Below are 24,259 nucleotides of genomic sequence, written 5' to 3'. Positions count from 1 at the left end.
ACCTCAACTGTAAAGACTACACACAGGAAAGCATCCTGTTGAGCAGCAGCCGTGTCTGGAGTATTAGGTCTGTCAAGGAGATGAGAGCAAAAATGCAGCCTTGTAATATTGTGAATTGTGGAACCGAGGTCTGCAGGGAGGGGTAAGGAGAGCCTCGATATGATTTTTAAAAAGGAGCTGTGTGTTTGAGAGAAACAGGCAGACACAAAGCAGAGAGCCCCAGGTAGTGTTTGGCAGGAAGCTGATGTACCTTTGTGTATGTGCAAGCGTGATCACAGGGTGATCTAGAAGGAAGGTTTGTGCATTTATTAGATGCTGTTGAAATGGAGACTTTGTGATTAGATATGTGTGACTGTGAATGGCAATTACGTATAGAAAACTGTAAAATAAGACTGAAGTAAACCGAAAGAGCTGCTACATGAGAGTATATCTCACTAATACTTTTGAAGCAAGAGCTACAGGACAATTAGGTTTTATACAGAAACTTTAACTTTACATCCCTAGGCTTCTTTTCGGCTGAGTTCAGATGCCAAGGTATGGGAGTAACCAGCCATTTATTTATATTAGACCAAAGAGGCCCAACATTTGTATTTGCATCAGCAAATCAGCATGAATTCATTTCTGAGCGCACTGTCCAGTCTCACAGTCAAACAAACAGCCTTTCCTCTTTTATTCATTTATATTACTAATTCTTTAGACTGTTACTTGCTGAATATTTTCCTTTCAACTTCCAGGTTTTCATCAACTTCGCTAAAGATCAAGCAGATCCTGACAGTGCGGATGCCAGTCCTGATGTGACATCAAGCATGACCTGCTGTGAAACAAGCAGCCAAAGCAGCACCATAAGCTCCATCTACTGAAGGGACCCCACCACAGGGTATCAAAGGCTGGCAATAGACCTGAGGACTCCAGGGATTTCTTCCTGCCCTGTTTTGAATTATTTTAGGATAGTGGGAATAAAAAAGCCGCGTTTTCCTAAAGTACTTTTTATTTTGTTTTCATATGCACATGTTTTGTTACTAGGACCATGGTAGATGGTTAAATCTGGCATACTTATTTACAAATCAGATTGGTCTTTCCACAGGTTCTTTTTCCCCCCTGCCTTTTCCTCCCAGTTCTTGTTTTCCGATTGCTTTTCTGCCTGTGAGGACTTGGCTGACATGACCTGCTCTGGCTGCTAGTGGGATGGCCGTGAGGGAGCAGAGCTGCTGTCGGCGGTGCAGGGCCCTTGGCACGGGCCGTCCCACCGCAGCCCTCTCTGGAAACCCACGCTCTGCTCCGGGCTCAGACAGCCTTGCTGCTCCCCATGGGGAAGTCGCTCATTTTGGACAGTTCCCCGCCAGTAAAACGGGGTTCCTGGCGCTGCCCTACCTCGCAGGGGTGTTGTGAGGATGTAGGTGTTACGTGCTGTGAGCTGCATATGCTACATAAAGCTTAGCTGTACATGTGGGTTATGTCAGTATAAATATAATTATTTTAAAATGAGTGCTTCCAGTTGTTTTGGTTTGTTCCTTAGGTTTATACCAGCTCTACGTAATCCCTAGAATAAGCGCTGTAGTTCCAGGCAGTTGCTGATACTCAGTAGTCCTTCAAGAGAGTGTTGGACCTCGGAGAACTGAACTGTTGTTCCCAAATCCAGCATGCTGCCTAGCCTGGCCAGTGTCAGGTTGGAGCAGAGGCCAGAGCAGACAAGGATCCAACCTCTGAGACCCAACCAGCTCAGAAATCCTATTTCCCTTGCTCAGAAAATCCTTGTATCTTCATGGCCTCCCTCTCCCAAGAGGCTCTACCTCTTCATCATCCCCCCCACGCTCTTCTCCATCTTCATACTCTGTAGTTTCCCCTAACAAGGTTAGGATTTTGTCTTCGAAGACTCTCCAAGCTACTCATACATGGCACAGGCACTTTGAATATCAGGTGTGTTCAGGATCTTACAGTGGGATTGAGGAGCTTAGAGCCCAACTACAGCAAGGAGGTCACATTTTCTGCACAGACTTGGTGTAAACTCCCTGAGAGCAGGAGGAGTTCTGTTGTGCATGGAAGGTAATACTGAGGCTTGAATTATGCCTCAACCTGCTGCCTGTAATTAAAACTGAAATTCAGCTGCTTTCCAAGAGTGCATTTAACAGCTGCAGTTTGTAAGTAACAAAGTGCTGCCCAGACTTTCAGTGCAGCTTCCATTATTACGGCCCCAGCTCTGCAAAAGCCCTTTTTTCTCTCATTTTTATTGTGCATCTTAAACCAGATCACAGTATAAAATTAAGCTTTCCTCTAATGGAGGGCTCGTGCTCCCTGCAGAAGACTCAAAGCGTGAATGCCAGTGATTTAAATGCAGCTTTGCACTACCACTCACAGCATTATTTTATTACATCGATGTGGCTGCAGCTGCCAGCAAAAGATGGATCTGGAGGCTCTGTCCAGATGTACTTCACATTTAATTGAGGGGAAACTGATACAGAGCTATTGTTTCGTCTCTTTAGAGTCCAGTAATCAAAAAACAACAACAAACTGAAACATTGAATCACTTCAAGTGGTATTTTAATTGGGTAAAATAGATTAAAAAAAAAAAAAAAAAAGGAAATAGCATCCTAGGCTTTTCCACCCAGTTACAGCATTAATACAACCATCTGCTTCATAGCAGACACGTCAGAGCCTTGATCTAAGCTCTCCATTTATAGTGCAGGTAGAAATAAAACATGCGCTGTTGCAGCCAAGCCTGCAGGTACTGGTCCAAGCAAGCAAAAAGCTCAGGCGCTTAAGGGAATTTAATTGAATCGCGGGGCGAGGGAAGCGTCCTCAGGAAGGGCCGAGACCGCCGCAACTCAGCGCACCCAATTCTGCAGCTACCGGCAGCTCGCGGCCCCGCCCCGCTCGGCGGGAAGCGCGGTGGGCGGGGCGGCGCCTGCGCACTTGGGGCGCGCGCAGCCCTCGGCGCCTGCGCGCTGGCGTCGCGCGGCGAATTTGGAGCGGCGGGCGATGCGGGAGGCGCTGCGCGGCCGCTCGGGCAACCGGCCGCCCCGCCACGGGGACGGCGACAGCGACGGCGACGGCGCTGGCCCCGCCATGGGGCCGCCGGGCTGCGGCTGGGCCCGCACCCGCGCCGCCCTGGCGCGGCTGGAGGCCGCCCTGCGCTGCTCCCGCTGGTAATGGCTGCCCTTCCCGCGCAGCGCGGTGGCCGTTGGCGCGCGGCCGTTACGGCCGTTAGCGCGCGGCCGTTGCCCCCCCCCCGCCGCGCGGGCGCACTAACCCTGTGGTGTTTTTCCTTGCCGGGCGCAGCGGCAGCGTCCTGCGGGAGCCCGTGTCCCTGGGGCGATGCGAGCACGTCTTCTGCCTGTGAGTAGCGCCGCGGCCGCGGGGGAGGCCGGCCGCGCGGAGCGGGCTTTTCCCTCGGCGCCTCCCGCTCCTCCGCACGCACCGCTTAAAAAACAAAACTCGCCCCGGAGAGGAGGAGACGAGCTGGCTGGCGCCAAGGGGGCTCTGGGCCAGGCCAGCGAGCCCCAGGAGGTGGCGGTGGCCTCTTGGCCTGGCGTTGGGAGCCTCCCAGTGCTCCCAGTAGAGGTGAAGTGAGCGACCCCTGGGCCCAGAGCCCCCTTGGGGAGTGCAGGGACACCCTGTCCTGTGTGTCCTTCTCACAACAACAAAACGAGTTTAAAAAAAAAAAAAGAAGTTCTATACCTTAAGCATTCATTTGTTAGAATTGTTCAGAAACTTCTCTGAAACAGTGTTGAACCGTCCAGTAGGAAGGACAGTGCCCCTTTCACAGAGATGGGTAGGCATGTCCTACTCTCCACTTTTAGTCTGGGCATTTGGCACTGCCTCCTGTTTGTATGACAGTCGCTGCCCCAGTAAAAGGTGGGGAAAGGCCTGTCTGCTCTCATTAGGGACGTGCAGCTGGAGACAAGGAGAGCTTAAGGTGCTGAAAACTGAAGTAACATTGCGAGGTATTTCCATGCCTTTTAAGGATACCAGTTTGAAGGACAGTAATGCCCTTAGCATCCTTGGTCCCAGGATGGATCTGTTAAAAGACATGCAAGTGACTTAGTCCTATACGTTCACTTAGATTCTTTCATAGGTTTAGCCATTAATTGCCAATTTGGCCATTAATTCCAATTAACTGGAAGCTTCTGCCTTCTGAAGCAATTCTTGGTTTTGTTCCTTGCTCCTTTTGTACTTCCTGCTCACAGAGAGCTTTCTGAAACAACCCCCAGAACCTTATACACGTTTTTATAAAAAGTGTTCATATCTGTCTGATTTAATGCATAGTTGTCAGGCATCTGAAGCCCTGTGGTTTATTTTGGGTGACCTCGGTATGATTTGGATGATAGGTTTTCAAGAACACCTATTGTTGTTCAAGTATTCTAAGAAAAGTTTTCAAGACATCAGAGGAAGATGTGTTTTGTATTGATAAAGTTGGAGGAAATAATGAATGGGAATCTTAAGCATTTACTTGCAGTGATTTCTTACGCCAAAAGTTTAGATGCTGTCACCTAAGTTACACTTATGCAGTCATCTGTTCTTTGTGTGTCTGACATTTTTGTCATCAATTGTAGTGTCTATTTTGATGGCAAGATCTTGCATGGTGGCTATTAATTTTTTTTAATTAAACCTAAGGAAATTTAGATTAATTTGTTCCCAAGCAGGTTTGCTAGGGGGTGGGTTGAATCATCAGTATTCTGACGTGAATTTATTCCCATCCCTTGCTAAATAAAGACACTTATTAATATACTTGGGAAAGAGCAGTTGAATGGCTAGAGAAGGCTTCCTGTATATGAGGTGAGAGTAATGAGCTGCAGTAATCACGTCATGCAGGCTCTCCATCAGCATGACTTTTATTTTGGGCAAGGATATTTATTAAGATCAGTTCATGCAGCTTTGTCTGAATATTTCTACTTGGTTATAGTTAATAGATAATGACTGTACAAACCCAGCAGCTACAAGTAATTAGAAAACGTGGTGATATAAAAGTCATTCCTTATTTCCCTTACATTACCCTTCACAGACTTGGGAGACCCAAGGCCAGCTTTCCTAGCTCGCGAGAGCTCTCCTGCTTGCTCTGAGTGATTTGGCTTTGACATATCCTGATTGATATGGACAAGAACTCTCCTTCACTTGCTGTGGCTAGAGCAGTGCCTCAACCACTGCAGCCTTTGCCCTTTTGGCACAGGCTTCCTAAAGCACCAAACAAACAGCTAGCAGCAACTTCCATGCTATGGATTTCCCATCTTGAAGTTAATTGAAGATACGAGATGATGTGGTGTTAGAGGCTGAGATTTTACTAAAGTGCTCCCTTCACTGGCATAATCTTTTTGATACTGTGAACTGTATGCTCCTAGATGATTTGGGGATGCAGGGCTATCCATTAGCTTCCAGACTGACTATGCTTAGAGTCTAATGCACAGCTTTTGATTTTCCTGTCCAGATAACCAGGCCAAGATATCCCTTGCACGCTACTGGCTTGCACCCAGCATGGTCTGCTAACATTTAACTGTATATCTTTGGCTATTTTTGTGACTGTTAGTTGGTGGTATGGTAATAAGCAGGGAGACTTTTGAAATTCATTCAATCCCAAGTGGGATATTTATTTTTTAAATTTATAATATATAAAATATGTATCATATATTTTGTATAATGTATAATATATAAATATATATACTTATATATCTCACCTGGGATTGAATGAATTTCAAATGTCTGCATGTTTATTACTTTACCACCATCTGACATACCTATATATAAAAATAATTATATATTATGTTCTTATATATAAAAATAATTATATAAGATACGTGGGAGTTAAGAAATAACAGTGGGTTCTGCTGAATGCAATCTGGAGAGCAAATTGTAAGGTCCTTTTGCTGGTCTCATTGACTGGGCAAGCAATTTTGGGTTCATATGTGAAGAGCAGTATTGCTAAGAAGCTACAAGTATTAAATGACCTTTACCAAGCAAATCTATGTTTTTTCCCCTGGATCTCCTCTGGAGATAAATGCTATAAAAGAGAAAAGTCATGCAGTACTCTGAATGCCTGCAGATTCCTGCGGGACTTCTTACAGAAAAATGTTCAGGCAGGTGAAACTTCACAATATCAAGAAAACTTTAAGTAGGAGCAAATGGAAGTGATAATTCAATGTGGATTGATTTTTCTGTCACTCATTTACAATAGGAGGCTGTTGGAGAATAGCCCTAGCTTTAGCTGAGGTTTAAAAGCACAAGGAGCTTTAAATGTTCAAGCGTAGTTGTTAACTACAGACAATGAATAGAATGTGACTTTTAGCATATCTTGAAAATTTTGATCAGCCTGCGAGTTTGAGAGTTAAAAGATGCAGAGATTTTGATGGCGATCACCTAATAAGCTTCTGGACTTGCCTCGCTTAATTCTTCTTGTGATTTGCCATGATAAATATCCCCTCTCCTGCATTTATGACTAAGTTTTGCGTGCTCTGCAGTGCTAGTTTGTCAATGTTAAAATCAGAGCTTCTTGCTGAGTGTTTGGCTGTGAAATGGTTGATGGCAAGTATAGAGATAATTTATATTGGATGATGAATACCCACACTTGACTTCCAGATCTTGTGTGGGCGACTGCGTTGGCAGAGAATGCCCCGCGTGCCACACGCCAGCCTGGGTACAAGATGCGCAGATAAACCGGCAACTCGATAACATGATCCAGCTCTGCAGCAAACTGCGGCATCTGCTGGGGGAGGACGCCTCAGGTGAGAGCAAATGCAGGTCTCTGACATCCCTCGGCTCCACACTGCTCCGTTTCGTTTCCCGTGGTTTTAGGGAACAGGCAGGGCAGTCCTTTTTAACATTCTGAAAGGCTGTTCTGAACCATGTTCGGAAAACTTGATTTGAAGAGGACTGTCTGTATGGATTGCTCGTTCTTCAAATATGTTTTTCTAGGAAATCTGCATGAGTAGATAGTCCATAATTCATTAGAATCTGCCTTCAAAATCAGATGAATGTAGGATGGGTTGCTAAGACGTGCAGTTGTTTGTACAAACTGGATGGAGAGAAATTATCTTTTATGTGCTCCAAATGTTTTCCACTATAACCTTCTTTAAGGGGGTCTGGTTAAAGCATTAATCCATTAATGCACCAAGATGCACGCACAGTGTCCCAGTAATCTTCAGATTTAGTTTTTGTACATGGTAACCTGTCCCCCCTGCCTAAAAGGAGAAGCAGGCAGATCTTGTTTCAGTTAGATCATTCCCATCCCAAACCATCAGCTGCTACAATGGAAGCTTGTGTCTGCAGCCTGCAGGGTGGCACTCCAGGAAGATCATATTCTAGGAATTAGTCTCCTTACCAAATCTGAAGGTTGACTGTCAAAGCAGAAAAAACACATTCTCTCACATTCGCTTCACTTCATGTCCTTTCTGCAAGCACAGAGAAGCTTTTTTTTCCCCCTTGTAATATCAAATTTGAGAAAACATTAATTTAGCTGTCAGATACAGAAAAGGGAATTCTTCCTTTATTGTTTGATAATATTTATCTGAATAAGAGCTTTTTTTTTTGTCTAATTCCATCATCCCCTTCAGATTGAAGGGATGGCTCTTTTTTTGACATCAAAATATGTAGATATTGCTGAAGTGTTGGGGCTAGATGTCTATGTCCAGCTGCAGAGGAATATTATATAGATGTAAAATCCTCTTGCATCTTGATTAAATGTTTTGAAGCATAGAAAATATAGATAGTGCATTAAATGGGATTTCAGGGGAACATTCTAAGAGATGAACGCTTTTCCAAATATAGCTGTAAGAGAATCTGTGAAGAGTTACTTCTATGGCTGTAAATACAGTATTTCAATACAATCTATTACATTTTTTGTTATTGTTTAGACATTTTGGAGAACTCTTACAAATGGAAAATAAACTACTCTTAGTCCGAAGTTTCATTGTATAGACTTTAAATAATGCATTTAATGCCTTAGTATTTCTAAAGAAGTTTGTATGGAGCAGTTAAACCAAAGAAAAAGATTCTTGTGTCCTTCCTTGTATTTACTCCAATTTCTGTGTCTCCTTCTATGGAGATGGTCTTATTTAGAGCTAGAATTATGAGCTGATGTAGAAGATTATTTTATCAATTTTGAGCTTCATTCTGTAGTAAGGATTAATGATCTTTTGGATGCTTCATACTTCAGTTATGGAAGAATTTGAGAGATGATAATAGTTCACTGTCACAAATGCTTTGGATGCCGTAAGTAAATGTCCACACCTCTAATGACAATCAATTATATGTCACCCTGTGACAAATCACAACGTGCTCTACCTGCAGAGATCTTTTCAAGCTAATCCTTTAGGATTTTTTGCCACTCTGAACTGCTCTGGCAGATCTGTCTCTCTCCATTGGCATAAATGCCTTGAAGTTAATATTTACAAAATGAAATGTATTTGAGTTTGGACAATCAGAGCCTTTCTTATTAAGGGGCAACTTTCATGTTTTTTAGAGTACTGTGTTTTTGCCAGATTTCTGCAATTTTTTTTCCCTCTTCCTCCCTGAAAGGTCAGAAATTATAATTTATGTTCCAGTAAAGGAAATAGACTGAAAATCAATCCTTCTGTTGAAGGAGAGTAGCAGTTGCAATGGGCAATATTTTTATTTATTTATTTTATATGCCTTTTGCATTTGTTTTGAGAGCAATTGTAGTTTGTCTTGAGACTTTTGTTTGAGATCCTTGTTGACAGTGAAGTTTCCAAGGCAAATGAGTCATACCACCTATCTTTTAATCTAAAAAGATGAATTTAAGTGAGCCCAGCAGGGTGTGTTTGTGTTGTCTTTAGAAACATGCAGGGCTCCTGTGGCTTAAAAGGACAGGATTAAGTGCGCATGTTGAATGTTTCACATATAATAAGGCCTGAACCATCATGTTCTACAGCTCATCTGAGAGGGATCTTGCTTGGTATCTCACTGGGATAGGGATGGGGATTTTTTTTTTTTTTTTGCTAAACTGTCTTTGCTTTAAGTAGCAGCAAACAATTTGGGAGCATTGGCACAAAATGACCAAAGCTTCTCTTTTAGATTAAAAGGAGGAAGAACAAATTACATTATAGAATAATCACAGAGGGACAAATAGAGTAAAAGTAACAACTGTCTTGAAAATGCAAGCTATAGGTAGCAAAAGCTGCATCTCAAATTTATTAAATGCTATATCCTTTGCCTGTGGCAATGTGGAGAAAACTGGGACCTTCTCAGTGCTGGTGTCTAGTGCTGTACCTTTACAAGGGTACTTGCCCATCTGTTGGCTCCTGGGTTTTACCCTTTTTATAGGAAAAACTTTAATTCCCTGTCTTTCTAGGACACTGCCTTTGGGAGCTGCTAAGATATTTGTTTTGTACTGGAAAGGAGTATTTCAATCTAGGCAAGAGTTCTGTTGAGGAAGAAAGGTCTTAGCCAGAGTTCAGAAGAAATGCTCTTGTGGACATAGCTGGGGCAGCTTAAAATGTTTTTCCTTCTATGGATGAGACTTGTGGACGCTCCTAATTCATTTCAATGCTGGGCAAGTTTAAACAGGTTTTTATTACTTCCCAGTGAAACAGATTGGAACGTGCAGGCAATCGACAATTGCATCTTAGTTGGAAATGATTTGATAAGATTGCAGGAGCATGCATCTCTCTGTCAAAGCTTTTCTTCAACTTGCATATATAGAGACCTTTGAGGAGGTAATATGGTGGAAATAGAGTAAGAAATGGATCTGAATTCTTCTAAAGGAGTTTCATACTCTACATTGAATGTACAAAAATCAAATGAGTGTTGAAAGAAATATCCCGAAGGTAGCAAAACATGTAGTTCATTAACCTCACCATGATGAGGGGATGTGATTTTATTTTTTTATATATATGTGTGTGCGTGTGTATACATACGTATGTATAATTAATGTGTATGCAATTAAGTCCAATAGCTAATAAAGGATCTAGAATACTTTGTTTAACAAGATTAAGTACATATTTGATAAAACTTCCGAAGTGTAATTACTCTGTGACTAATCTTTAGCATCTACCTATTTTGAGAACGTCTGCAAACTTTCCAGCAGAAAGACATTAAACGTCTTTCCAAGTAAGACTTATTACCTGTGTTTACTCTAAAATGTAAAATTACTGTAATTAAGGTGGGTAATTAGGAAGAACTTGTGGAATCACGGACATCGTATATAGCATACTTGAGATAAAGAAGGCTGATTTACAGTAATGCTTTTTGGAATGAGTTTCTAAGTACTTCAGCAGATTTTTCTCAGTTTGGTTCACTTTAAAAAGAAATTCTCATGTATCTCTCTGACAACCATTTATAGATGATTCTACCTTATTCTTCAAAGTATAATCTGCCTCAAACTAATAGAATCAAACTGGAAGACTATTATTTTCTCTTCCCCTTTTCTTGTGTAGAACTAGACCTTGCAGCTGTTGGTCAAATCTTCTTAAGCTCTTGTTGATGCTGGTGGACAGTAAGACAGATTAACTTTGATTAGCCTTTCTAGCGTCGCAATTTAGTTTCTCATTTACTGATGTGGAGGGGAAGATGTTGAACTCCTGCTGTAACAGATTACACTGCATTTCATGTATGCTATGACATTTTTCATAATAGCTAAAGATGAGTGTTTGAATAGCTGGAATTTCTCCCTCTTTCCCCCCTGTGTTGAATACTTAACTTGCAAAATAATCATTCTTCAGTCAAGGCACTAATGTTGCACAGATGGTACCAAAGCACTTCCTTTTGATTTTTAATAAGGGACTAGTTTGTCAAAGGGATTTCTCAACTTCTGTTCTGAAACCTATAATAGAGAATAATTTGAAAGGCACACAATGTGCATCATTACATTCCTTTGATGCAGATTAATGATAGCTAAACCACGTTCTCTAATTGCTCCTTTTTTCCTGCTCTAGCCTGTTACTGCATCACAGCAGAATTTGGAAATACAGTTCCCCAGTTGAAAGGAACTGTGCAGCTCCTAATATTTTTGTCTATTCTGGACCCTCTTGACACTCAAGGATTTGAATTTTATTTTTTATGTCAGCATGAAGGAACTTGTGTTTATTAGTGCAGATAAGTAATTTAGTGAACAGAGGGACGTCAGTTAGCACATCATGTATGTGAATATTAGATTTAATACGTAAGTAATGGATGAAATTTGTAATTACTATAGGCTAGTTCTAATACTGACTCCTGCTGCACATAGTCTTTACACTATTGCAAATGATTAAAGTAACCTAAACTTAATGAGGAAGGATCTGCAATTTACTGTGTATCTCAGTGTATCTCTACCATTTTGGGATGGGAGAGTAACTTGTAGTTATGTATTAATAAGCAGAGTTGAATCTTAATCTAGTAATTTTTTTCATTGCTATTAAGAAGCAAGCCCTGTTGATTGGCTTCCAAGTTGGAGGCAGCAAAGAGTTTCTTTGGATTGATTTTTCTGTGAGCAATTTTCTCTGAAGGTAGTTCAACTGAATGCACTTAGCTCTCAGACAATACCCTCTTTATATCAATGAACATTTACATACTGAACTGCAAGATCTTCCCTTCAGCTTCTTAGCACGGTCATCTTTCTCTCTCAGTCCATCAAAGCATTAGGCTTTCAGGGAGGGGGCACCATTGCCGTGTCCTTGTTCTTTCTCTTTTCAGTTTCTCAATGCACTTTGGAAATGGAGGAAAGGGGAAGCAGGGTGTAATGAGTTTTTCACTCTGAATGATAGTTTTGGAGAATGGTCCAGAAGCAGCACCATAGTGGAAGTGCCAACATCTTCCCTCATAGGCTGAGGAGCTTTCCTAGTGCATGGTTGATCTCTCAGCATGTGTCAAGAGATCTTTCATAATATAGATATCTTTTTAATCATATTCCACAAATGCTTCTTCCCCTTTAAAGCGCGGTATATTTCTTATATACCTAAAGAAGCTGCAGGTGAATGCTTTCCTAATATTATTTTTCTTATTCGGTGTATTTTCAGTGTATTTGTAATAATTGGACTAGTATGTCCCTGCTGAGCAACCAGCAGTGAACAGCTCAGTTCAAGAACCTCCTGTGATTGATTTTTCACAGCTCCCTTGATGCCAGAGGTGGTATATACATGCTTCCAGTGTACATACCTACTTGTGTTATGCTACTTTAGATCCTACTTCCAAAGGACAGTGCCTCTCATTAGAGGCAGCATTTGGAATTTAAAGTCTTAGTGCGCTGTACACCTGGAAAGAGATTTTAGCCATCCCAGCATTGTTGCAGCTTTTGCAGGCTGATTTCATTCTTGCGCTTTACTTGGAGATGGCTGATGGTTCTAGCAAGGTAAATATTTTAGAAAGAAATCTGCTAGTTGTGTAAACAGTGAAGGCAAGACAAGTAAATAGTAACTGTGTTTTATTTTGCATCTGTTTGCAATCAAGTTTTTTTCCTTTTTTTTAGACATTATTGTTGCAGTGAAATTAGATATGATATCAAGATTTCAGTCTCAATTTCAATGTTTTTCCCATTTGCACCAAGCCCAACCCTACAGAAAAACTAAATAGCTGCAGATTTCTACAAGAGAACTCTTGCCTATATGACCTCATTTTTATCAATCAAATGATTGATTAGCTACTCAAGTTGTATTCTCAAAGGCAGTTCTGGTCTGATGCCTAGCATATCCTGCTCGTGAGTCTCCTAATACATCACATAGTTCAATAGATAAGTAATTTAAATCAAGATTGAGGAAACATTTAAGCTTGAAATGTTTGTTTTGATGTTCAGCGACTAGCTACATAATTCTGCTTCAAGTGAAATCATTTCAGACTTTTTTTGCATATGTGTTAGGGGTTTGGATTGTGTTTTTTCTCATATTGTGATTTATTATAGCTTGATATGGAAAGCAGATTGCAGTTACCAACACTAAAATAGAAGGTATAGAGGAGAAAAATAATCATTAGAGTTAATTCACTGAAATGAAAAGATTGGAGTTGCAGAATGTCTCCAAGACTTTCACTTCTAATGTGCTAGATGTTGCATAGCTTTTTATTTCCAGGATGGGGGGGGGGGGGGNTGTTTGTTTTTAATGGTATAAAAATTAAAAAAAAAAAAAAAAAGCCTCCTTTGCTAGTCAGGATGAATATTGGTTTTGTGATTCCGATCATTGCATATAAGTAAGGAGACCTTTGTAGTAGTCCCGGTGGTTGAAGAAAACTAAAAATATGAGATATGTTCCCTGCCCTGAGATACATTCCCTGAGATGTCCTAAGGCCTGAGGTTTTACAGTAATGGTAGATTTCAGTAATAAGCCTCTCATTTACTTTGGGGAAAAAATGTCCAAGTAACCTAGAGCAAGCTGGGTTTCCAAGAAGGAATCTAAGGATTCATTTTTAGCATTCATCAGCACTCGGAGAGAAGTTGTCAAATTAAATTAGTTGTTGGTTTAAAGGTCGCTCTATATTCCTTAATTTATACTTAAGCCATTGTGGAGACTGCTTGTAACTTCTGCTCTCAGCTGTAACTTTATGCGTAGGTGCTACAGGATCTTCCTCTCAGTTACTGATTTTAGTTACCAATTTGCAATAAGCTGCATGGTTTGATTTGCATAAAATTGCTTCATTGCATTAATTTAAATAAAAACTTAAGATCACCAAAAAAGGTAACTCCGTTGCAATTATTTATACCAAGAGCTCAAGAATCAGACGATAAGGCACAATTATTTATAGCTTTTGTATATTTCTCTGATTCATCCACTGATTCAGTGGTATTAGTCCCAGTTTGTCAGGAAGGCTTAACGCTTCATAAAGATGATATGTGTGACTGTGTACATGCAGTTAAGTTACTCTTCTGCGTGTGTTTCTGTGTATATTTTCTTTCTTTTTCTGCTGAAGACTACTTGACAAATTCTTTCTTCTTCCCTGCCCCACTTAGATTCAACACAAGTTACATCTGCACAACCAGGCCCTGATTGTGAAGCAAAGGGTAAGAAGGAACAGATAAAGATGTGGTTCAGCCCAAGAAGCAGGAAGATTAGATGCACCCTGAGCAAGAGACAGCCAGTAACTAAAAGCAATAATGTTTGTGAAGATCCCTCTTCAGTTTATCATTTCTTTCCTTCCCCTCCTCATGAGAAGCCTCCTAAGCAGGTCAAAAAGCCAACACACAAACTGAGTAAGAAGATGAAGAAGAAGCGTCTAGCAGACATCAACAAAGTGTGGGGCTTCCAGAAACTTAAGCAGAAAGGAGAAGTTGAGCAGATCTGTAATAGGGAAAAGTGTGTGACAATTTGTAGTCAACCAGTAACCCTGTGTACCCCAGAACCAAATAGCCCTGAGGAGTCGCTTCAGCAGGAATCAGTAAAAGATTCCAGCAGAAATATGGAAAATCTGAGAATATCCCCACAGGTAAGATTCTCGGAGAAGAAAGTTATCAATGCGGATGTGTGTCCCGCACAAGGCAGCAAGGAAGAAGTTTGTGTTCCAGAGAAACCACTGTCAGTAGTAAATGAAGCCACTCCTTTAAAACGTGGAAGGGAGCAGGTCAGGTTTCCAGTTACTTCAGAGTCTAAAAGACCAAGAAGATCCGAGAGGATCCTTACTAGGAGTTCAGGCAGTCAAGAGTCTTGCTTAGAGGAGTTGCCTCAGGGCTCTCCCATCTCCCTGCTGTCTGAAAGCCTAAGTCCAGTTCGTGTTTGTTCCTCTGTATCAAAACGCCCTGTTGATACTATAATGAAGACAAGAAGCTCTGCACACTCCCAAGAGATAAACAGTCCTTCACTTTCAGAAGTTCCTTCTACTCCATCTACTTCCAAGACTTGTAATCAGATAGGAATACCACCCAGTCCTTCTGTGTTGAAGTCTCCTGGTAGTAACATGATCACCAGAAGAAATCACAAAGGGGAGACTTTGCTCCATGTTGCTTCCATCAAGGTAGGATTGTCATCTTATTTCAACTTAAAGGTTTAAAATGTGGTACTAAAAATGTGTCAAAACCTTTATTTTGGCATGTCCTAGTTGAGAGTGGGGGGTGCTGCTGGGGATTTTATGAAGTCAAAAGTAACTGTGGAAAAGCTAAAAGATGATTATCCTTGGATTTCAATGTATTTCAGTGTCAATTATACTTCTGAATACTGGGAAATAATAATCAAATATTTTGGCCTTACATGCCAAATGATTCATTGAAACTTTTAACAAGTGTTTCAAATCTCACCAGCCCATCCTGATGGGCTTCAACTTGACCTGGTAATGCAGCCAGGACAGGATTTGCGTTATTTACATATTATCCTCTAAGGCTGCACAATTATCTTCAAGTACTTCATAATTTTCGAGAGTTAGCTCAGAGGAATGAAGTGCTGCTCCCTGGGATTCCTGTACTGTAGACTGGCATGAACACTGTCCTCACAGGTTAATATAGCAAAGGCAGAGTCAGGGTGCTCGTTATAGACTTTGCTTTTGTGTAGGCTTCATTGTGTTCTTGCAGTGATACCTCCACTTATCTTGCTATGAAATTATTGTATTAGTTTCTGCAGAGGCAGAACTTCATGGGCTTTGCAACAATTTCTCTCCCCCCTTCTGCTATGTAGAAACGGCACACAGATGAGGGAAGTTTGAATACAATCAAATTCAGCAAAATAAGCAAGTGAGGGCTAATAATATGGTGACTCTTTCCTGTGAGGTCATTTCAAAGAGCTGGTACTCTGGCAACTTAAATATCCTTAGTGCTAAATCATAATACAGAAATACTGTAGTGCTAATAAAATGCCTGCGCTCGTAGAAATGATTCACCTGTAAGCATGCTGATATTTATGTAGCATTTTATTGGTGGAGACAGGGAATTTTCTTGATAAATAACTATGCCCCCCCCTCAATACTGTTTTAATAAACTACTCCTTTGGCTATTGACATCAGAAGTCCACTTTAATTACGAAAGCTTTTACAGATTATGTTTCCATGTCTTGCTGTTTTTGTCTACACCATATTATGAGAACTGATTCTGAAAATTGGGCCACCATGGCAGGTTTTCACACGGGCAAAAGAGGAGGGTTTTGTGTATGTAGTTGTTATGGTGGCAAATGTAGGAAATTCAGTTAAACGTGTATGTTTCTAGGTCATCCTCCTAAGCAAGAGGACCCTGCTGTTGCGTGAAAAAAGTGATGGAACCAAGAAATCTGTGTGTCTTGGAGAGGCTGGACTTAAAACTATTGGGCATCGCTATATGTGTGCACATACAGTGGGGTGTGGGGGTATATTCTTTTTTTTTTTAAAAAAAGCACTATCGGATCTTTTGTTTATGGAAGAAGCGTTTTCCTTCCTCATCTATTTTCTGTGTGAAATCTTTCTGGTTTTTGTAGCCAACCATGTTTTCCCATGTGTGTAATGGGATGCGGTCTCGTATCTGCTCTCTTCAGAATGAAGTCTAATTCTCTGGGACTTAATTAATTATGAAATCTGTATTAGGGTCTAATATCCTGAATTTAATGAAAGTTAATTGAGTTCTATCTTTTTTCCCCCTTATTTAAGAGATAATGATCATTATCGGGCATTAAAATTAAGTGTATTGTGCTGTTCCAAATGATTCTGAGGGATTGTCCCAGTTTACTACTTCTCCTCTAATGATAAACTTAATGAAATTATAATGGTTCTCCAAAAAAAGAATCTAGTGTGGATGAGCTTAATACTGAGTTACAATAATAAATTAAAGTAAATGCAGCTCTTCTAGTAGTAAACAGCAGTCATGTTTATCTTCTTCCATAGTCATTAGGGTTAAAATTTCCAATCAGTTAAAATACACAGTGTGACCTATTGCATTTCTGATAGCCTAAACTGATAGGGAATTGCCCCATCAATGCCCCTTCCATAGCTGAATTCTTTATGCTAAAATAATAAGCAGCTTGAAGCACTGGCTTGGCTCTTAGGTATGATTGTAAACTGCAGCACTGTTTTTACTACTTAGATTGTTAGTACAGAGCCTTAAATCTGTATGGACACAAAACCCCTTTATACTGCTGTGGTCAAGTCATTCAAGTTGCATTTCTGTCTTCTGCTGCGACAAGGGAGCTGATGGGGAGGTTCACAGTACAATGTTGTTGTGATTATAGCTATTTTAGCAGTGAAGTATTATTTGATACAGTGCAGGTTTTCAGAAAATTAAATAGGACTGAAGTTAAAAGTTAAATAGTTCCTGACCATCAATCCATTTGTCTTATGACCTAGTTGATGCTAGGGTTTGAGTGACGAGGGAGAGAAGGTCTACGCCAGGTGAGGGTTCTTCTTGTCATCAGCAACCATAGAATTCAAATCCTCATTGGGAGGGAGATGTCTTTAATTCCTGTGAAAATGCCCTCCTCTGTGTGCACTTAGGTGACGCTTTCTTCTAGATCTGCCGACAGATGGCCCCAATGCCTTTCCTGTGTCTCTCTTTGCCTTGTTGATTTTTCTCCAGGGCTCCTCTAAGCTGTAGCAGAGGAAGAACCATGTAGTTGGATCACTTTGTTGTCACTAAGAATAAGTGTTTGTATGGTGGTGCTGCTGGAACAAGCAACCTCAATGGACTCGGTGTACAAAATATCTATTTTTGTAGTAATCAAACATTTTGGAGCAGGTTTGAACTAGTAATCTCAAAACCATAGCTGGATATAGGTGTGGTCTCTCCACTGCCTTAGTTTTAGGGAAGAGGCTTGAAAAGATGGAAGGTATTCGTGGCTGGCCTAAATAGGGTTGGCACTCTGCTAGGGGCTAAACCTTTCCTGTTCACAATTAAGTAACTAATTTAAGTGTATGAGTAATCTTATCAACTTCAATAGAACTAGGCCATGTGCCAGGCACATGCTCCCCTATATCACCCTCAGATGGTACCACCTTGCAGGAGGGACTTCAGCACATTCCTGCTAAATGTCAGCTTTTTCAGTTTTTATTTTATACCAGATTTTCACAATATAGCAGTTAAAGGCCTTTTAGGGGGTAAAAAGCATGTCCTATGAGCATGCCCACTGCATTTGAATTAAGAGCTTGAAGAAGAAATATATCCGGAAATTAATTTATAGGCTGTGAATAATTTTCTTAACAATTCACCTGTAATCCTGACTGACAGCACCTTGCCAGTCCTTGTACAGTATGATAGAAAGAATAACTTCCCTTAGCTATTATGGTTACCTGCAAGTTGTAGGTGACAACAATTTTCTTTCTGTAGCTTCTCACAAATCCCTTTCTCTTCAGAATTCCTCTCTGAACTGAGAAATCCCAACCTTTCTAATTTTAGACCTAGTCTTCATTCTGTGTATGTTGTTAGCACTCTTGTCCACACCTGTGGTATTTCCTTTAATAAAACTGCAGTAATATTTTACAAATTAATGTTCATGCAGCTGCTCTGAACAGCTGTGATGCTACCGAATGCCCACACGAGCTACTGGCTCTGCTGGCTTCTCTGTACAAGTGCTGTTGAAATGTCAAACCCTCCCTGTAGATGTTTGCAAACTTAGCTTTAAGAGCCAAGCTCACATTTATTCATTACAGGTAATTGTATCTCCTGTCTGTAGAAAATGATATCATGTTGATGACCCTCTAAGCTGCCTCTGAATAACTCCTGAGATTCGTATGTGTGTTTCCTTGCAACCAAGAAGTATTCTGGCAAGAGCAGCATGTTCCGTAGCTGCAAAAGCTTCATATTTTGCTGGGATGCCTAGACTGTGAATGTAATGCCTGGGAACTTAACTCTGATATGTTGATTTGCTTGACTGCTGCAAAGCCAGTGATTCTGAGCGCTCTGTGTGTGTGAATTTTGAATTTATATTTGTTGCATGTTGGAATCATTTCTGCTAAGCAAAGTTTGCTGCCTTGACATTTTTTCCAAATTATAAAATAAAAGATTACAGCCATTCAGTGCTTTAGAAAAAGGAGGGGGATGCATGGGCTGCTTGGGCCAGCGCTGCCAAAAGAAGAAAGAAGAACTCAGAGCCTCTTCCAATCTCTTGGTGGTTTTTTGTTTGTTTGTTTTTTGGGGGTCACTTTTTAAAAAAGATTTGTACTGCGGAGACTCCCATGTGTCAGCTTCTCCTAGCCTGTATATAGCTGCATCTATATATGGTCCAGTCTTACCAACTTTCTTCCCTATGCTTGTCTTGAAGAGTATCAAAGCCTTTGTTTCAGAAATTCTGTGCTGTAGCTTTCTTGACCATCTTTCTATTTGGGCTCACTCTTCTCTCAATCTCTGCATCAGTTTCCCTCTTTCTCTCCTTGTGCGCCCTCCTTTATAATGAGCCCTCAGAATAGTGTTTTCCCTCTCGTTGCTTTCCCCAATGGTATTTTCTGCAGATGTGCAATGAAAGCTGTTGCAATAGAGTAACGACCAGAGGTAAAAGTCCTGCCTATAATTGCAGTTCTAAAGAAAAACACTTTAATTTTACTTTTGACTTGAGGAACTACAGCTGATGGATTTGTCAAACATGTTAATCTGTTTTACCTATGCATGATTCTAACCAGTTATTTAGAATAATTTGGAAAAAAATAATAATTTTAAGGAGGCTCAAATTCTGAATAAATATCTTGGACTTAAACCCCTGCAATTGCTCCTAATGAGTAGATTGTGATCAACAGACTTGTCCAGCTATGTATTCTGCATTAAAACAGTCTTTTGTGCCTAACTTGCACCGTTCATTGGTTAAGTTGTTTGGGCAGGTACTTCTTCATTTCAACACTGATAAACAGTGATGAATCCTAAGCTATTTAAATTTTTTATCTTCACAGTTCCTCAGTAGGAGACTTATCATTTCATTTTTATTGAAACTAAATTAATCTGCATTGTTAATTTTTGTTGTAGTTAACCTTTGCTTCTTAATGATAACTCTTTATTTTCTTATGTAGGGTGATTTAGCGGCTGTTGAACAGCTACTAAAAAATGGAGCTGATCCTAATGTCAAAGACAATGCTGGTTGGACACCACTGGTGAGTATTGTAGGCTTTTTGTCATTTTATCTTTTGATCAGGTTTTATATTTCATCCCTTCTGTCCTTCCTCTTATATTTTAGACCCTCTTCCGTAATTCCCTGTCACCTTAATGTCTACCAAGTGAAGAAGTTCTGATAAATAAGTGTAAAAGGAATAGCTGTTAGCAACTGTTTTCCTGCCCAAATCCACCTGTCTTTTGCTAGGGTGAGACATATTAAACAAGTTTGTCAGCTTGTGATTTTGCAGTTTTTACCCATGCCTGTTTTCTGAAATGAGTGCACTTCATGGATTGTTAATGCCCTCAGCTGCTCTTTCCCTTTTGGAAGTGTATGGAGTGGTGGAATGAAGAGTCTTGCACACTTGATTTAAAGCAAATAAATAAAGGACTCTTTCCAGCCATAATTTCTTTCATTTTTGAAGAGCACTTTTGACCAAGTCTGTTATCTAGTAGACTTTCTTCTCTCTAGTCTGATTTGCATCCAGTTGGTCTTTATTTAGCTCCTTTTTCGTGCTTTTTGAGTAACAGTTTCCAAACTTAATTCACATTAGGAATGTGATGCAGTGTTTTTGCATCATCTTCCTTGACCATCTACTGAGAGATATTTTAAGAAAAGAATCTTTAACTTGTGCAACAGAGATGTTTCCTCTTAATTCTGTTTCATTTGAGTTTTCTCATTACTTACTTACGGATTTCCTCACCTAGCACGAGGCATGTAACCACGGGCACAAGGAGGTGGTGGAGCTGTTGCTGCAGCACAGAGCACTGGTGAATACTACTGGCTATCAGAACGACTCCCCACTTCATGATGCTGCCAAGAACGGGCACGTGAGCGTGGTCAAGCTGCTGCTTTTGCATGGTGCATCCCGTGATGCAGTGTGAGTAATGGGACAAGTTGTACTTTATTCCACCTATGGAATGTGTTTGGTTAAATATGAACCAAAGCTATTAATACAATATATGCATTTTACTTTGCAGTGTTTGTGGTAAGTGTTAAACCCTGTGGAGTTTTCAAAAACAGTCTTGAATATAGCAGAGTAAGGAAACTTAAGTTTGAAAAAGTAAAGTAAGGATCAGTTGTTCATCTTCACTGTCATCTTGAACCACAAAGACCAGCGCATTACACCTTAAAAGAAGCTGACAACTTCAGGAGCTAATTTTCCAGCCACTTGAGCATCTGTGACTGTTTGTGTGACACTTATCACGTCTCTATTTGGTATTTGAAAGTATTGCACAGACAGCAGCTTTGCAACTCCTTGACAGGACTTGGGCACTGAGAGATTTAACACTGCAGAGTCTACAAACAGTGGGTCTCTTTCTGTTGAAAAAGAAGCTTTTCAGTCATTGAAGGAAACGTTTGTTAGTGTCATTTTGGCATAGCTTTCCACTGAATGCGGCTATATGTTCTCATAATGTGACATGAGATGTGTCACAGTTCTGTTAATTTAGATATGTTTCAGGAAACTACCTACCTCTTGCAGTTCTTCTAAGTATCTGAAATGCCTTCTTACGGCTTCTAAATGAGCAATATCCTTGACTTAATCTCCAGGGTGTTCAGAGTCTCGTCGGTCATTACATGTGTTTTTTTTTCCTTCTCCTTTTTTTTTTTTTTTTTTTTTTTTTATGACAGAAGATTCATTTTGGTTCTTAAGGCTCTCAGTAAGCCAACCTTCAGCCCTGGAGAGGGCCGTCTTTATCCTGCTATATTAAAGGAATTCTTCATTATCTCCAGGGGGAAAAAAATCATTGTTTGAGTGTGTGTACTCAATCTTTTTATTTTTGGTAAGTTGAACAAATGTGAATGCTAAAACCTGTAAAATATGTAGCATGACTCCCTCACACACACCAACACACACACACCCGTAGTTCTAGAGTCAAAACAAGAGATTTTAACCTATCTTTTTGTTTTGTTTTTAATGTCCTTGTGTTTTAGTGGTCGTTGCCTCTGTTGAACAGCCCTCTTAGAGCAATAGTTTTGAAATTTAGTATTACACTTGTTGGTTGTGCAGGATGAAATATTTCCTTTAAGACTTGTAATTCTGTGAGCATGTGTATCCATATCCACTATATTCACTTCCTAAGAGATCTCACGTGGAGAGATGTGCAGGTAGGAGTGCAGCACTAGCCATTGGACACCTGAGGCCGTTTAGGCAGTCGGGTCTGGAGGCTCGGCAAGCACATCTCATTCCAAGTTTGTGCATCTCTTTCCCTCATATATTAGTATATAGGATGTAGAAAGTAGCAGTATATAATAGGAAGCAGTTACACAATCCTTGGAGAAACTGAATGCAAGTGAGAACTGCTCAGTTTGCTAGAAAGCAATACTGCAATTTCCGTATTTCTTTGTGTTTATTTATTGAAATCTGCAAGATTTAGTGCTTGTGGCACTTCATTTGCCATTCAAAGTTTTCACTGACTGGGGAAGATATGAACTGCAAATGGAAAATATTATATGGACCAGTGGACCTATTAATTGTCCCGCTGGTCTAGTTAATTTTTTTAAGTTAATCTCCTACACATAGCTAATTTATATTTTTATAGCTTTTTTTCCTGTGCTCGCCCTCTTGAATTTTTTTCCTTGCTTCACAGCAAGCCAAGTGATTTGAAAAATGAGATCTGTGCATTTGCAATTTCACAGCACTTCATAAATGCTTTCACTCAAATGGGCTATCGTGCCCGCTCTTCATGCACAATAAGTTCAGCATTAGTAGAAATTGTTTTGTTGCCTCATTTTTTTTAGATGTGTTAGTTGTCTTTCTGTACATTAAGTCTGATTCTGAACAATTCCAGGTAAGTAGGGACAGACTCTGGTCTAAGGATTTTGAATGACATAGAGGTAAAAAAATCTTCATAACCTGCAGGTGATTGCAGGCTGCGCTGACTGAATTTTGTCTGCTTTTCCTGAGCTGAAGTCAAGATAGTGCAAGATATTGCTATCCAAGTGCAAGATAATATGCTTGGCTTCCTGCTGGCAGTAAGTAAATTAGAAACCTGGCCCTGTTCGGATGCTTAAGCTGGTGTTTCTGGCTATGTGGATTCAGTTTGCTTCCTCACAGGTTTGGCACTCAAAATACAAGTGCACACTGGCGAGTCCAAAATTGGCCAGATTTCTACCTGCGAATTGGTTGCAGTACAAGATTAGGAGCTGGTTTCAGGTCTTCTGCTGAGTACTGAACTCTCTGTAAGGTTGGGGATGAAGTGGCTTGCGCTTGGCTGTGAAACACTAAGTAGCTTTGGGTGTGAAAATGAAGCAGGTGAGAAACCTTGACTTGAAGGTATTTCATGAATATTGCTTGCCTGTATTGGAAACTACAAGTCTGGGGCCTGTAAAGAATTGTCAGGAGAGTCTGTGTTTATTTTCTGTGCTCTGCTTGCTCAGTTATTTCCTAAAAGTTTCGTGAAGTGTATGGAAAGTAGCTGTCAAGTTTCTGTGTCTAACCAGAGCAAAGGAACCCTGCTCCTCATACCTGAGAGCAGTGTTGCCCCATACACTGAATCTTCATTCTGAAGCTTCTTCCTAAGATACTCTTTGATCTGTCAGTCCTGCAGATAGCACCTGTCATCTCCTGTAAAGTCGCACTCAGCAACTCCTATTGCACCACTCCTCATCGGCCCCGCTTTGTTCTCAGCACAGACATCCCTCGGCTCTTTGATTGGAGTTTGTTCTAGCTGTAAGAGCCCTCCACTGACTATTCACTACCTTGATGACTGACTAATAGGAGACTGTTTGCATCAAAGGATACATCTGACTCTTGAATGTTTAAATCAATGTGCAGAAAGCCCACTTGCACTCTGCTAGACAGGTGTATTTTTAGAGACGGGGTGTTCTGGCTTCCGTATCAGACATGCTTGTCTCCTGCACAAACAATTGCATCTGTCCTCACGGAGCACACGGCTTGGTAAGCAGGCGTGTGCACTTAGATCCATTCTGAACCAACTTCAGACCTAGAGAACAGGGAGGAAAATGTTTGCGGTGTTTCTGTGGTGGGAGTTTTCTTCTTTAACTTGCTAGAATGAAGATAGAAGTGAGCACATCTCTTTGGCAGCACCTTGAGGTTTTTGTTTCCATGCTATATCCCCACCTATGCTGGCACAGCTGCTCCTGTGGCCACATGTCTGTTCCCTCATCCTGTTCGCAGTGTTGAGAAGCAGCAGCCATTTCTAGCATCCTTGATATCTGTAGTAATCCCTGTAGCAGAGCTACAAGGGCTAAGACAGTCTTTCGGATTGATGGTTATTTACTTCTTAGAGAGCTAGGGAGTGCCTGTGTAGAAAGAAAAAAACTAGTTTGTCCTTATTCTTTGCAAAAGTTGTGAAAACTTTAAAAAAAAAAAAAAAAAAAATCCTTGAGTGTGTTGGACATGTGAGTGTTTTCCCTGTGTTGAGGTTGGC

The 24,259-nt window shown here is 40.7% G+C and overlaps 2 protein-coding genes across 2 annotated transcripts in view; both read left to right on the top strand.

The window, feature by feature from the left end:
• The window catches only part of ABCA12 (ATP binding cassette subfamily A member 12), a 58,184-nt gene extending 56,727 nt beyond the window's left edge, over positions 1 to 1,457 (top strand). Inside the window, exon 50 of the mRNA XM_026048015.1 lies at positions 735 to 1,457. Coding sequence (XP_025903800.1) covers positions 735 to 860 — 126 coding nt within the window. The 3' untranslated portion in view covers positions 861 to 1,457. The remainder of the gene's footprint in view (positions 1 to 734) is intronic.
• A 1,519-nt stretch (positions 1,458 to 2,976) lies between these two features.
• Positions 2,977 to 24,259, top strand: part of BARD1 (BRCA1 associated RING domain 1) — a 38,548-nt gene continuing 17,265 nt past the window's right edge. The window contains exons 1-6 of the mRNA XM_026049485.1: positions 2,977 to 3,143; positions 3,277 to 3,333; positions 6,565 to 6,710; positions 13,859 to 14,856; positions 19,786 to 19,866; positions 20,573 to 20,745. Coding sequence (XP_025905270.1) covers positions 2,977 to 3,143; positions 3,277 to 3,333; positions 6,565 to 6,710; positions 13,859 to 14,856; positions 19,786 to 19,866; positions 20,573 to 20,745 — 1,622 coding nt within the window. The remainder of the gene's footprint in view (positions 3,144 to 3,276; positions 3,334 to 6,564; positions 6,711 to 13,858; positions 14,857 to 19,785; positions 19,867 to 20,572; positions 20,746 to 24,259) is intronic.

The sequence above is a fragment of the Nothoprocta perdicaria genome, unplaced genomic scaffold, assembly GCF_003342845.1.
Source record: "Nothoprocta perdicaria isolate Ctin4 unplaced genomic scaffold, notPer1 scaffold_11, whole genome shotgun sequence".
NCBI classification, from domain to species: Eukaryota; Metazoa; Chordata; class Aves; order Tinamiformes; family Tinamidae; genus Nothoprocta; species Nothoprocta perdicaria.
Note: the sequence above shows the minus strand (reverse complement) of the source record. Positions and strands in the feature narration are given on the sequence as shown.